Source organism: Mustela lutreola, chromosome 17, assembly GCF_030435805.1.
Source record: "Mustela lutreola isolate mMusLut2 chromosome 17, mMusLut2.pri, whole genome shotgun sequence".
NCBI lineage: Eukaryota > Metazoa > Chordata > Mammalia > Carnivora > Mustelidae > Mustela > Mustela lutreola.
Window position 1 is genome coordinate 22346697 of NC_081306.1, and position 13116 is coordinate 22359812.

The 13116-nt window shown below is 59.4% G+C and overlaps 1 protein-coding gene across 17 annotated transcripts in view; it reads right to left on the reverse strand.

The window, feature by feature from the left end:
• Positions 1-13116, reverse strand: part of MAPK8IP3 (mitogen-activated protein kinase 8 interacting protein 3) — a 46013-nt gene that overhangs the window by 10554 nt on the left and 22343 nt on the right. For 9 of the 17 annotated variants that reach the window (XM_059155386.1, XM_059155384.1, XM_059155373.1 and 6 more), the window contains 5 exons: positions 9389-9635; positions 8596-8698; positions 8291-8409; positions 1844-1855; positions 1020-1037 (listed from right to left, as the gene is read on the reverse strand). In XM_059155386.1, the coding sequence (XP_059011369.1) occupies positions 1020-1037; positions 1844-1855; positions 8291-8409; positions 8596-8698; positions 9389-9635 (499 nt within the window). Of the gene's footprint in view, positions 1-1019; positions 1038-1843; positions 1856-8290; positions 8410-8595; positions 8699-9388; positions 9636-10353; positions 10459-11804; positions 11933-13116 lie in introns of those variants that run through there. The other 8 variants (XM_059155376.1, XM_059155385.1, XM_059155378.1 and 5 more) reach the window with 4 other exon arrangements.

Here is a 13116-nt window from a genome sequence, read left to right on the forward strand (position 1 = left end):
GCCAGCCCTTGACCCTACTCCACTTGTCCCACAGCAGCAGCCCTCCTCCCCAGGGGCGGATCGGCCCTGGGGGGCAGATGCAGGGGACAAGGCCCACGGGGCTGGCCTCTGGGAACCCCAGGGAGAGGCCTCTGCTGGTCTTCAGCTGGGCTCTCAGCCGGCAGCAGCAGGCAGGGACAGAGTCCCAGAGCAACCCCCGGACGGCCCTGTGTGGACGGGCGCGACAGCCCCGGCTGACCTGCACGTGCTCTATCCACGGGAGATCTGTGTACCGTCGGAGGGCTCAGGCGGCACCAGCCCCACCGGGTGGCCTCAGTCTCTGTCCCCTGTCAGCAACTCCCTAGCCCTGTGATTTCTAAGGCCTTCGTGAAGCAGACCGTTCTCAGAGCTGTCCTCAGGACAGTGGTGGTTGGAACCGTGGTGATGGGGACAGAGAAGACAGAGCAGGACGGCAGAGAGCTCGGGGCCAAGGAGGGCAGGTGGCCTCCCTGGGGCACAGCAGCAGGGAGGGAGCGAGTGAAAATGAGGACCGCACTCCCTGGGGTTGGTGCCCAGAGGGGCCCCTCCAGCTCCTCTATACCAAGCCCCAAGGTGGACCCCAGCACTAAGCTGTCTGCAGGCAAGTCACAAAAACTCTGAAATACTGGCACTCAGCCATGATGACAGACAGCCTCGAGAGCCCAGGGTCTGTCCCTCCTGATCACTCGCCCCCTGTCAAGGACAACCGTGAGACGAGACCTATGCACACGGTGTGCCGGGTACGGGCTCTGACTGCTGTCTCTGCTCCCGCCCCTCGGCCTGTCCAGGGTCTGCTCTGAGGGAGGGCGCTGGGGACTCAGGACTTGAAACCAAACCCCCCACCCCGGGGCTAGAAGCCAGGAGAGCCTGTGGCCCCTGCTGGCCCCACCGCTGCTCCACCACACAGAGCGAAGCGATCAGCTCGCGAAGCAGGAAGGTGTGAGGCCCACAGAAGAAGGAAGGAACAGGAGAAGCGAACTGAAACGGGGCCTTGGCCTTACCAAAGAAATCATGGCGCACTAGGAGAGCCATCCCAGTCCCACGGGAGCCGGGCGGCCGGGGCGGCAGGGAGACGGAAGGAAGGGAGAAAAAAGAAGCGCATTAAGCCTGTGTGAGCAGCAGGGGGGTGGCCCACTAGGGCTACTGGTCTCCGGGTTTGGGGTGCACCCTGGAGCGGGATGGAGGGGTGGGAGATGTGTGGAAGAGCCAGCTCTTCCTCCTGGAAAAACCACCAGGCCTCAGCACCTGAATGGTGAGGTGGAGGGTCACCAGTGCACCCAAGCCCTGAGCTGGGAAGGGCGGGGGTTAGGGGCGTGTGTCTGCAACTGAGGGAGAGTGGCACCCGGGGAGCCAGCATGGCTTTAGCACACTAGGTGGGTGCATGTGGGTGGGCTCGGGGTCTCCTGCTGGGAGGAGAGGGAGAAAGCAGGAACTGAGTCTGCCATGTGGGAAGAGGACCCCTGACTTCTGGGGTACATATGACAGAGGGGAGACAACACGCAACTGGGTCTGCAGTCCCATCCAAACTGTCCTATGCTTCTGATGGCTCCATAGAGCCTTAGAAAACGGCACTGGGGAACGGCCGGCCTCGGAAAGGACGGGGTCAAGGCCGCTGTCAGTGGGTAGTAGTAGAGCAAACCAAAGTAAGCTTCTGAGCGGCAGGGGGGCTGGGGAGCAAAAGCACGTGTGCCTTAGTGGCCTGCAAAGAAACCAGAAGGGGACAGGCTGCACAGCCAGCGGAGACTGGATGGCAGCTGACCCACTCCAGCTGGACGCTACCGTGGGCAGAGGGGGATGCAGACAGACAGATGGGTGAGATACGCACCTGAGAACTCCCCTGGGGCCATGTCCCGCGAAGCAGAGAGAGACAGGGGGGAAGGAAGTGACAAAGGTCAGTTGGCGACTGGAACCAACAAAATAGATTTTTATTAAAAAAAAAAAAGCAATGCTGAACAGCCATCTCCACACTGAAAAGGCATGAAGGAGTACAAGCAGATGTCACGGGCCCATGGGTGGTAAATCCCACTGGGGATGACAACCCTGCAGGAAGACAGGGACCCAGAGTGCCAGGTCCCACACCTGCTCAGCCCTCAGGAGGGCGGCGTCTCTGCAGCTGACAACTGGGAAGGGGAGGGAGTATGTGTGCGCACACACGTGTAGGGTACGCAGGTGCATGTGTGGGGTATGCGTATGCCTGCATGTGCACAGGTACTTTGTGTGGGGCATGTGTGTGTGCACTGCCGGCACAGGGGTGTGCGTGTGCGTGTGCACGCGTGGGGCAAGCGCATGCATGTGCGTGTACATGTGTGGGTACAGGTGTGTGTGTGCGCACGTGTGCGTGCGTGGGTCGGTGGGTGGGGCAGTGTGCCCAAGACTCCTCCCCTGCCCTAGAGTGCGTGTGCTTGGCCTTACAGGCTCCGGCCAGCTTGTCCTTCAGGAAGGGCACGACCTCAGGGAGAGCCGCCCAACCACAAACGGAAGCGGATCTGGCTGGCTGCAGGGAGGGAGAGGGAGGGCAGGCAGCAGGGGCGGCGGGCGTGTGGGGCTGGCAGTGCCTTCCTCACTGGGGTCCAAACTCCTCTGTGCTGCCCTGCTGGGGACGGGCCACAACACTACCGCTCTGCGGTCCCTTCCCAAAGAAGCCAGTAGTATAAAGTCACCTGACTTAAACACCAACGTATATAGTTTGGTGTCGGAATTTAAACAAGAAACAGGCGCCCTGGGTCAGAGGCGGATATGCCTTTGTCCCTGCCCCGGGCAGCCACCATCAACAGCTCATCTCCACTGAACTCCTTCTGGATCAACACTGGCATTTCAAGAGCAAAATCACGACCAGGCTAGCCATGCTCCCATTCGAGGTGCTCCGTTTCCCCAATCCTCTGCACCAGTGCCCGGTCCCATCACTCAAGGGCACACGGGCCCGCCCACCCCACCCTTGTAAAAGGCTGCCATCCCAGAGACCCCTGCCGGCGGCCAGGCTATACCTGGCCGTGGCCTCACACTGCCACCTCCTGGCCGTGGGGCACAGCAGCACCTGCTTCGTTTCTGTGGATCTTCGGAGCAGTTACTTCCGTGTCCCCTTTTCAGTTCTGAGTTGTTCTTGAAGTTTGAGCATCCTTTAGGTACGTTTCTTGGTATCTTCTGTGAATCCCCTTTTACCCAACCCTCACCCCATTGTAAGCCACTTCTATTAAGGCTGGAGATCACCTGGGTAGGAAACAATGTATCTTTCTTAAGTAGCACACCTCCCCCCTGTCAGTATTTTCCTCTGTGGCCATGGCCACAGGGGGGCCCAGATTAGGAACATAATCTCCACCTCTCTTCCAGCTGCGCGACCTTGAATTTCTATGTTCAGATCTTCAATCCAACTAGAAGTCTTTTGTGTACAAAGGTGGGGACCAGACTTCTCCTCCACGAATCTACCATATTTCCAGCGGCTTTGAGTGCTGTGTCTGTCCTACCCAAGTTCCCACAACGGCTCCAGCTCTCACCAGGAACTCACAGGGCCGGGCGGGGCTGTCGCTGGTCCCACGTGCGTAAAACCTTTTGTTCTTAGAACATCCGGCAACCCTGCAACCTGGTTCTTTCTCAGAAATTTCTGCGCTACTCTCACGTTTGCTCTCCTGGATGAACTTCAGACTCTACCCATAAAGTGAATTTACGCCAGCACCGCGGGCTGCTCTGCGAGTCGTGGGAGGCTCATGCAGCTTGGCCTGTGGGTCTTGGTTTTCGAGACCTCTTTTCTGCTCTTCGGTCGTGTTTCCCAATTCTGTTCACACAGGTTTGTGTCTTTCTCAAGGTTATTTCTACACACGTTCTGGGTTTGGCTGCCACGTAGGCGGGACCTCTGACGTAAGCACAGCGCCGCAGAGAGCACAGGGCCAGCCGGCCTGTGCCGTCCATCAGGTTCTAAGTCGAGTTGCCTGGCTTCTCTGGGGGCCCACAGTCTTCCCAGCACTCACCGAGTAGTCACCAAGCATGGATTCCCTTACTCCCCAGTTACGCTGGCTCCGAGGGGCACACTGTCGCAGGGAGGTGCCTCTGGGACCGGACGAGGCTTCATGTTCAACAGCTTCTCCTCCTTGTACTGGCAGCAAGGCCTTGCTTTCCTGGAGATTTCTCAAATAATGGTGCATCTGGCAAGCCGTGGCAGGAGCTGAGTGAAACATAAGGAGACCTGCGTTTCCAGGGTCTTTTCCCTGCTCTTCTGCTACTAGAATTCATGGTCCAAATGCGGAGAGGTGCGGGGGCGGCCAGAGCAGACACCCAGAGCTCAGAAGGGTGCTCCCCTCAGCCAAGCCAAGGGCACCGCCGTGTTTCTGGGACCATTGGACCTTTCCATGGCAAAAACAGCCGCAGAATGGAGACTACCAGAGCCCCTGCTGGCCCCAGGCTTCTTCGTGTAGCAGCCCCACTGGGTCAGGTCAGGTACCCAGCTCTCCGATGGCCGTCTTCAGAAAGACACGTGGTGCTGGGGAATTGGGACTCCCATCCTGATGGCTTACCCTGGCAGACGGGAACGGGCAGCTCGGTGAGGGGACCGCAGCTGAGGCCACCTCCTCCCTCCACGTTGCCAGAAAACGAGTGGGCTCCTCTGCTTGGCTCCCTGTCAGCAAAGTGCATGGCACTGATCCCTCCTAAACCCCTTGGCTGGCCTGCGGGTGCCTGTCATGCCTGAGGCTCTGGGAGGCTCCTCCACTCCCAAGAATGGGCGCTCATTGCAGCCAGAACGAAGCGGTTTCCAAGGTGGCCACAGACATTGACACATGCGAGCGCACAGTGAATCACGACCCCCATCACTCAATGATGGAAGGATTCTGATCTCTGCTTTCTCAGAACAAAGACCCAGCAGATGCGTGGGTTGGGTCTTCTCATAAGAAAGTCACACCAGGCACTCTCTGTTCTAGGGAAGTGACCCCAGGACATTCACCAGACACCACCGCCCTTCTAGGAGCTGTCCTACATCTGCCTGGGAGTCATGACCCCATGGCCTGCAGGTCAAGCTCACTGACAAGCACTGCCTGTTGTCCTGTTTCCTGCCATCACCGTCGTTGCAGCTTCTCTAGGTCAGTGGGATCTGGAGTGATGCCAAAAGACCCCACAGCCCTGAAGATGGGAGGGAGGGGATAGCCCCATGGCCTGGAGCCGCAGGGCAAGGCGGGAGACTGTGGCCAATGGTAGGGACCAACAGGGAGGCTACCCAGAGCCACCAGGCAGCAAGGAGGCTGGTCAGCACCGGTAATCCTGTAGAACCACATGAGGAACCAAATTAGCAGAAGCACGAGCCACAGTGGCTGAGAGTGGAAATGACCCATGCGACCATCCGTGGACAAATGGATACATGACGTGTGCCCTATGCAGGCAACACGCCAGCCTCAGCCATAAGAAGGAACGTGACTCTGACACCTTCCAGGACACACGCAAACCTCAAGGCATCATGCTCAAGGAAAGAGGCCACGTGGAGAAGGACCACGGGTATGAAACGCTCAGAGGGGGCTGCCGTGCAGAATAGGAAGCAGGGGAGTGGCCGCCAGGGGCTGGGGGCAGAAGGAGGGACGGGACTGCCCATGGGCACGGGTCTCCTCTGCTGGTGAAATGTTGTCTACTGTAATGATGGTCCCTTGACTCGGAATTTGCTCCACATGTTCCAAGACATGGGGCCATGCACCTCGAGCAGGCCAACTGGGCGGCGTGTCCCATGCCAACAGAGCTGCGACGAAAGGCAGAGTGGGTGGTCAGTCGGGGCTGCTGTTCTAGGTCCGACCTGGTCTGGGTCTTGACTCTGCTGCTCATCCTGCCCTCCCTGAACTGGTTTCTTCCTCCATGACACGGGGACAACAGTGCTACCCCAGATGAATGGTGGCCGTGCATGTCCAATGCTGGCAAGACTCTTCCAGTGACCACGCTGCGGGGTGGAACCTTGTCACGAGAAGACTGGCCACACAGCAGGGTCCGGCGGGCTCCAGCTCTGCCCACTCCTAGACACTCCATTTCCCACCCCTGAGCACACCACGGGATGCCTCCAGCCACCTATGGCCAGGAATGGGCGTGTGAGGCTGGGCCTACAGAGCCCGGCATGGACACGCAAGCTGCTGGGTGCCTGCGTCCTCCGAGGGAGAGGCTGTCATCGCTCATCAAATCCTCAGACGCTCACAGGCACACGGCGGCCTGCTAGGTGCTGCCCTCTCGCCTGCACAGCCTCCGCGGCGGCCCCGGCAGAACGGCGCTCCATCGTGAACACACCGCACACACGGCTACCCATGTCCTCCTCCCGCCGCAGGGGCCCTGCTGAGGCCCGCTCCCTCCCGGGCCACCTCCAGCCCGGCGGGTCAGCACCCGCGCCCAGCCAGGCTGGGCCCCTGCAGCTGGCAGCACGAGGTCGGGCAGAGCCCCGCCGGGGAAAACAGTGTGCGGCCACTTGCAGGAGCCCACACCTTTACCCCAAGGCTCCCACTCTAGAAATCTGTAGTAAAGAAGCCATCAGAAGGGTGGGCACACGCTTCTACTGCAGGATCTACGACAGCAATGGCCACCACGGCAGTACTCAGGCCTGGGAGAGTGGAGGAACTTATAGTCCCGTGAAGGGACACGTGTGGAGGACACCAGTGGGTCAGAAGAATGGTGCCATCGCCCACCTGACACCCACAGCCCACGGACCGTGTGTGCCCTGGTGGGCGGGAAGGTGCCCCGACATGTCACAACAGTTGTCACGGCAGTGGCGTGGGGTTGCATGGTTTTACTCTCTTGGCAGTTTCTGATATTTGAGTACTATTAGAAGCACATACTGCTTTTCCAAAAATAAAAACTAGAACGCATGTAGGGTTACCTGAGGCCCATAAAGGAGAGTGGCAGGGTGTCACAATATTAAACGTGATTTCCCCTTATGAGAAAATCTCACTAGAAACACATGCTGCCGAAGGCAGGCCTTCTCCTGCTCTTTCTCCTGGTCTCAAGAGCGAGGGCCGACGTCCCGATCACACGGAACGGTACGCTCAAAAGTCAGCGAGAAGGTAAATTTCGTATTATGGGTTTTCCATCACAATTTAAAAACTAGCTGGAAAAAACTTCCAGTTTGGGCCCAAGACATTGCTGGTGCTGACGCCATGAGGATTTGCGTTCCTGGGAGATCCCCACGCCCCAAGTCAGGCAATCAACCCGGCAAAGCCCTAAGGCAAAGAAAGTGAGTGTGTGCCCGACAGAAAACACCTGCTGGCACCCTTCCCTCGTGGGCTCGGGCCTGGCCGTGTCTGCCGCTGGAAGCCCAGCCAAGCCACCCAAGACGGTGCAGTCCACACAGAGCAGCTGAGCAGGACACAGACACACTCTTGCCAGTGCCCTCAAGTCCCTAATGGCAAACGGTCCCCAGTGTTGATCACAGGAGAGGGCCAGCAGCAGGAAGGCCGGCAGCAGAGTCCCAGATGGCGGCAGCCCTGCCCCCCTGGGCAGCAGGCGACCATGTCCGGGCCACAGCGCCCGCAGACAGCCTCGCGCGCCCCCCCAGCCTGCTGGAATCGGCACCCCCCCTCACCGATGCAGCGGCCCTGGCTCCAGCTGCAGCCCCTGGCCCAGCCGAGGGAACCGAGGGGCACCCGTCCCCGCGAGCCGCCTCCATGGACATGGTGTGGGAAGAGGACGAAACAGAACCACTGCTCCCCTGACAACACAGCCACCTCCTTCTGTCCCACAGCCCATCTCGCTGGGAAGCAGGGGCCCAGTGCAGCACTAGGGTCCCGGAGCTCCTGTCTTGCAGCCGGGCCTCAGGACACAATCATGCCACTGAGAGCACCCGATTTCCTACCGGCAGTGCTGAGGGCCTTGGGGCACTGCCGGCAGACGCCTGGGGTGCCAGACGCCCATCCCTGGACAGGAAAGACGACGAGGAGTGAGTCTCCATGGGTTTCTGCACCCATTTCTGACCCAGGTGCAGGGCGTTCCGGGGCTGACCACGGGCTCGCAGACGGACAGTGACCCTGTCCGGGCGTTTCCTTTGAGGAGAACTACTAGAACACTACCTAGGCTGAGTGCTCAAGGGCACGGTTTCATTTTCAGAGAGAAAGTTCTAAAATTAGGAAGTAACATAGCTCTGTGTGAACTCTAAAACCCACAGAACTGTACGCTTTACGTGGGTATGTTTTATGATACATGAAATACATCCCGACAAAACCGTGAGAAGCTCCTGGCTCACGGCTGACAGAGACACTGCTTCCACTACAACAAGAGAAACAAAGGCAAGTTCCAGGTGCTGGTCTTCGGGGAGGGGGCTTGGGCTTACCTAGCAGGTCGGCTCCTTCATCCACGTCCCCGATGACCTCCGATCCCGCAGTTGACAGCTCGTGGTACAGGGAGTCCGTGTTGATGCCAAATGCCTTGTTCACGATCCCCTGGGTCGGGCTGTGAGGACACGCAGCCAGGAGCTCAGGGTGAGGGCCGGCGAGACCGGCCGTGTGCGGGGGCCTCCAACACCGCCCATGCGGCCGGTCAGTGCCAATGCTGCTTATGCAAGGCTACAGGGGACACCTTTGCTGAAGGCCCACGGTGAACAGAGAGCCCACCCTACTGGCCAGACCCAGTGAGTACCTGTTGCCCATGCGATCAAGGCGGGGCTCCCGACTCATGTCCAGCTCTGGGGTGGACTCAATAATGTCTTGGACATCAGACCACTCATCACTGCTGCCCATGCCTGGGGGGACACACAGGAACCACTGGTCCCATGTCTGGACAACCCCACACTGGACCACCGCCAGCCAGGGACCTTCAGGAAGGGCTCCTCCCTGGCTGGTGGCCAGCTGGGGCCCATGCCCCGGAACCACGGCTCTTTCTCATGACCTCTGATGAACAGACCAAATGTCCTCTTCTCCTCCACCCCCTCCTCTACTGAGTATGTCTGCGGGAGGATGGGGTGCACTGCCAGAGGCCAAGTGTGACCCCAAATCCATGTGTTGAAGTCATGGCCCCAGTATGGGACTGCATTTGGGGATGGAGCCTTTAAGGAGGTGGCGGGTCAAATAAGGCCACACAGGCGGACCCTGACCCCATCCCACAACCGTGCCCTCATAAGAGAAAGGGCTGGGGACACAGGCCCTATGCACACCAAGGAGCGAGCATCGAGGGGAGCCAGCCCCAACACCCAGACACCTGGATCGCTCACTCCTGGTCTCCAGGACTGTGCGAAAGCAAGTGTCTGTGCTTAAACCACCTGGTCTGTGCTGTTTTGTTACCGTGGCCTGAGGGGACTGATATATCTGCCCAAACGAAGATCTGAAGATCCATATTTGGAAAGGAAAACCCAGGGGGGCGGGGACCATGGGGGGCAGCAGGGCAGGTGATGAGCTCTCCCCACCACAGCCCCAGAAGCCCTCGGCAGCAGCACCTATGCTGACGTTCCGCATCTCCTGCGTGACCTGGACCTCCATGTTCCGGCTGTTGCGCTTCTCCCGCGCCCGCTTGCTGCCCTTCGTGCCCGCACTGTAGTCCCCCAAGGGCTGCAGGCTCTCATTGAGCGGTGTGACCGCGGCCGAGGGCACAGAGGACGTGGGCGTGTTGGACTTGGTGCCGGTGGTACTGGGTGTGGCAGCCGCCGAAGACTGGCCTGACTCGGACATCTCATCCTGTGGACACTAGGGCCAAACACAAGAAGGGAGAAGCTCGCCATGTGGGTCGGTGCCCCCGAGGCTCCCGGTGACCCACACTGTGCAGGGTCAGGAGGGATCTCCACCACCTCCAAGAGGCCTCCTCACTAGGCTGCTATAGCCACGGTAAAACAGCACCCTGAGCCAGGACTGGAGGGGACAGGAGGACCCCCGCTGCCCTCTCTGTCCCACTCCCTGGGCCCACCCAGCCGCTGCCTCTGTCTCTTTGTCGGCTGCAGTCCCCTTACAGAAAGGGCTTGGCTTGGGGCCCTCAGCTTGCCCGCCCCCTGGGATGGCCCGCCGATGCGGCATGTGATGGACATGAAGCTACACAGACATGGCAAGCAACCCTTTGCAGCCGGGGGTGGTCACAAACCAGGGGCAGCCCGGAGTGGGGCCAAGGGCTCTACACGGGGACCAGGGAGGAGACCGAGCACGCCTTCCGATCAGGCCATCCGGGCCGCGGCCAGCTGCTGCCGTCTCCTGCTCCCCGCGCTGGGCCCAGTCTGGGAAGGGGCACCAACCTCCTGAGCATAGACACCAGGAAATGTGTAATCCTTAACCCCCAAGGCTCAAGTGGACCTCAAGGCCTGCCCTGTGCATCTACGTATATGCGGTCAAGCTGGAGTCCCACTTCCAGGGAATGGGTCCTCCTCCAAACATTCCAAGGGAGCGAGATTATTAGAAACCGCAATCAGCTGTTGACCTTAAGCAGTTCCCTGCGGGGGCGCCTGGCTGGCTCCGATGGTGGAGCGCGCGACTCTTGATCTCGGGGTCGTGAGCTCGAGCCCCGTGCTGGGTGTGGAAATTACTTAAAAAAAACAAAAAACAAAGTCTTTAAAAAAAAATAAAGAAACAAACAAACAAAAAAACCAAAAACCAGAACCTCCCTGGAGAAAGCGCACTCTGTGTGCGTGAGGACAGCACAGGAAGCAAAGCCATCTTCTCCCACAGTCCTTCCTCGCGCAGCCGGCGGACAGAACCCGTGAACCGGCCCACTCATCTAGTAACACTGATGTCCTGACTCACCCCGACTCGGTCCTCAGTGGGCAGCAGCCCCGGCACACCCTGCTACCCTCTTGGGGTACAGAGAAGGGGCACAGCTTCAAGAGGGGCTACTGCTCCCGGTGCACATCCCACGGGCCCACAGCACTGGGTCATGTGGTTTCCACAGAAATGGTGCTTCTGGGAGCTCTGTCTTGCCCCGGGGGAGCTGATGGCAGGGGGTGTCCAGCCCTTTCCGTAAAGCTGGACACACATTGGGACCAACCTACCCTCACCTTCACTGGGAAGGGCTGAGCAGGCTCCCGTGGCTGCCTCTGGGTGCCCGGGAAGCAGAGATGGCTGGGAATCCCTGACACCTGCCACTTTCTGACCCGCGTGGTCAGCGTCAGGCTGGGACCTAGGACAGCCAGGTTGGGCTTCGTCTAACCGCGCCTCATACTTCTCTGCCAGGACTCTCACTGTTCCACAACCAGGCCCGCTATATGCCCAGGGGATGCTTGGCAATGTCAGGGGAACAACTGTGGCTGTCACGAATGGGGACGAGTGGAGGTGGGGAGTGTCTGCTCACTGTCCTGCAGGCCACCAGACGGCCTCCACAGCTGAGGACCACCGGCCCTGATCGCTGATGTGCAAAGGCAGTATGCCCCACAGGACAGCCTGTGCCCCTCTCCCTGGAAGCTCCCTGGTACAAGCATTTTCTACTTGGATTCTACAACTTCAGGCTGATTGGAAAAGGAAAAGTTCTTTCCTGATAGCCTCTGTGAGGGAGCTGCCCCAGTGTCTGTCTGCCCCACACGGCAGAGGCTCCCAGGTGTCCCACAGTCAAGGGATGCCTCTGCTGCCGGCACTTGAGGAGAAATGGCCACAGGAGACCAGAGGCCTGGGAAAGTCTGGTGAGGACTGGGGGAGGCCAAGTATGCGAGTTCGCGCCTCTCAGAAGCACGCACTTTCTAGACCACCTTCTACAAGGACGTGGTTCCCGCCAGCCTGTGCCCGGCAAACTCGGGTCTGTGGGTTCTCAGTGGACCTCCTTGACCCCAGAAGTCACCGAGGGGAACCGTGCCGCACAGCCCGGCCTCCCCCAGTCCTTGGCTCTCCCTGACCCTAAAGGCCGCCGCCTACCCACAGGACGCTCCCCTGGCCACCACTTACCTAGCAGCAAACCTCTCAACCTCCTAAACACCAAGGTGTGGCAGTGACCTCCAAATGCAAAGAACCCAAACTCTTAGCGGTCATTCCTCACCATGAGTAGCCACAACTGTTTGCTTAAAACACTGAAAATACAGCACATAAAAACAAAAAACAAAACAAAAAACAACAAAAAAAATGAAGAAATTAGAAAGACCTTAAAATCTAAAACATGAAATAAAAAGAATGTAACGTGACTGAAAAAAAAAAAAAAAAACAAAACACACCCACAAACTGAAACAGAAAACAGCAGGTTGAAAAGCAAGAGTGCTTCGGGTGATGCGGCAGAAGAGACACGGGAAGAAAGCTGGCCTGACCGCGGGCAGGAGTCCCAGCTCCCGGACCCCCAGCCTCAGCAGCTCCCACGGCTTCTCTGGGCACTGGACCCCCAGCCACAGGCCGGACCCCACACGGGCAGGACAGCCCATAACGGGGGTGCGGTGAGTGCTTGGGCCAGAGGTCCCAGAGACATGCCCAGGTCTGGAACCGAAGCTAAAGTCAGTGGGGTCACTATCTGACACAGTGGGCAGCTTGAAGCCACCTCTGGCAGGCAAGCTAGACACCCAGGGACAGAGGGACGATCAGCCCCAAGCTGCAGCAGGAGGGAGTTTCAGGAGAAGGCCTGGCCCCACATCCCCTGGCTGGCCCAGGTCTGGAGTCCCAGGCGCTTTGCCTTCCGCAGGTGACCTCCCACGGCCCCTGTGGGAAGTGCCCCAGGCCTGGGGTCACTTCCTCCAGCCCCAAGGGTGTTTTCCTTACCTGGTGACATGGCCAGGGCCTGTCTGGTGAAGGCAGGGCTCCGCTCCCAGACCAACACTCTCTGCAAGTGACCATGGGCCCGGAGCCAGCAGTGGGCCAGGCAGAGTCCATGCCCCTGGCTTGCTGAGGGGGGCCTCCCTGAGGGGGGCATTCCCTGGTTAGCCACACACACCCGGGACGGCCACGTCCTGGGACTTAGAGACCCAGCGGTCATTAGCACGGACAAGCAGGGAGCAGTATCTAGAGCAGGGATGCAGGCTCCTCATGCTACCCTCTCCCAGCAGAAGCGTAGACCTCAGACACCAGCCTACAAGACCTTCTGGGCTGGAGCCCGGGTTGGCTTCAGGGCTGCTGCCCTGGGGCGGATCTGGGGGGCAGACATGCTTGTGCCCTGGAGCAAAGGCTCGGCTCAGCCAAGCAGAGGGGTGTGCCCTGGCTGCAGAAGCCCCGTCTGACACTTGGGCCTCCCAAGCTGGTGCTCTCCTCTGGAGCTGGTACACCTCCGCACAGCCCCACT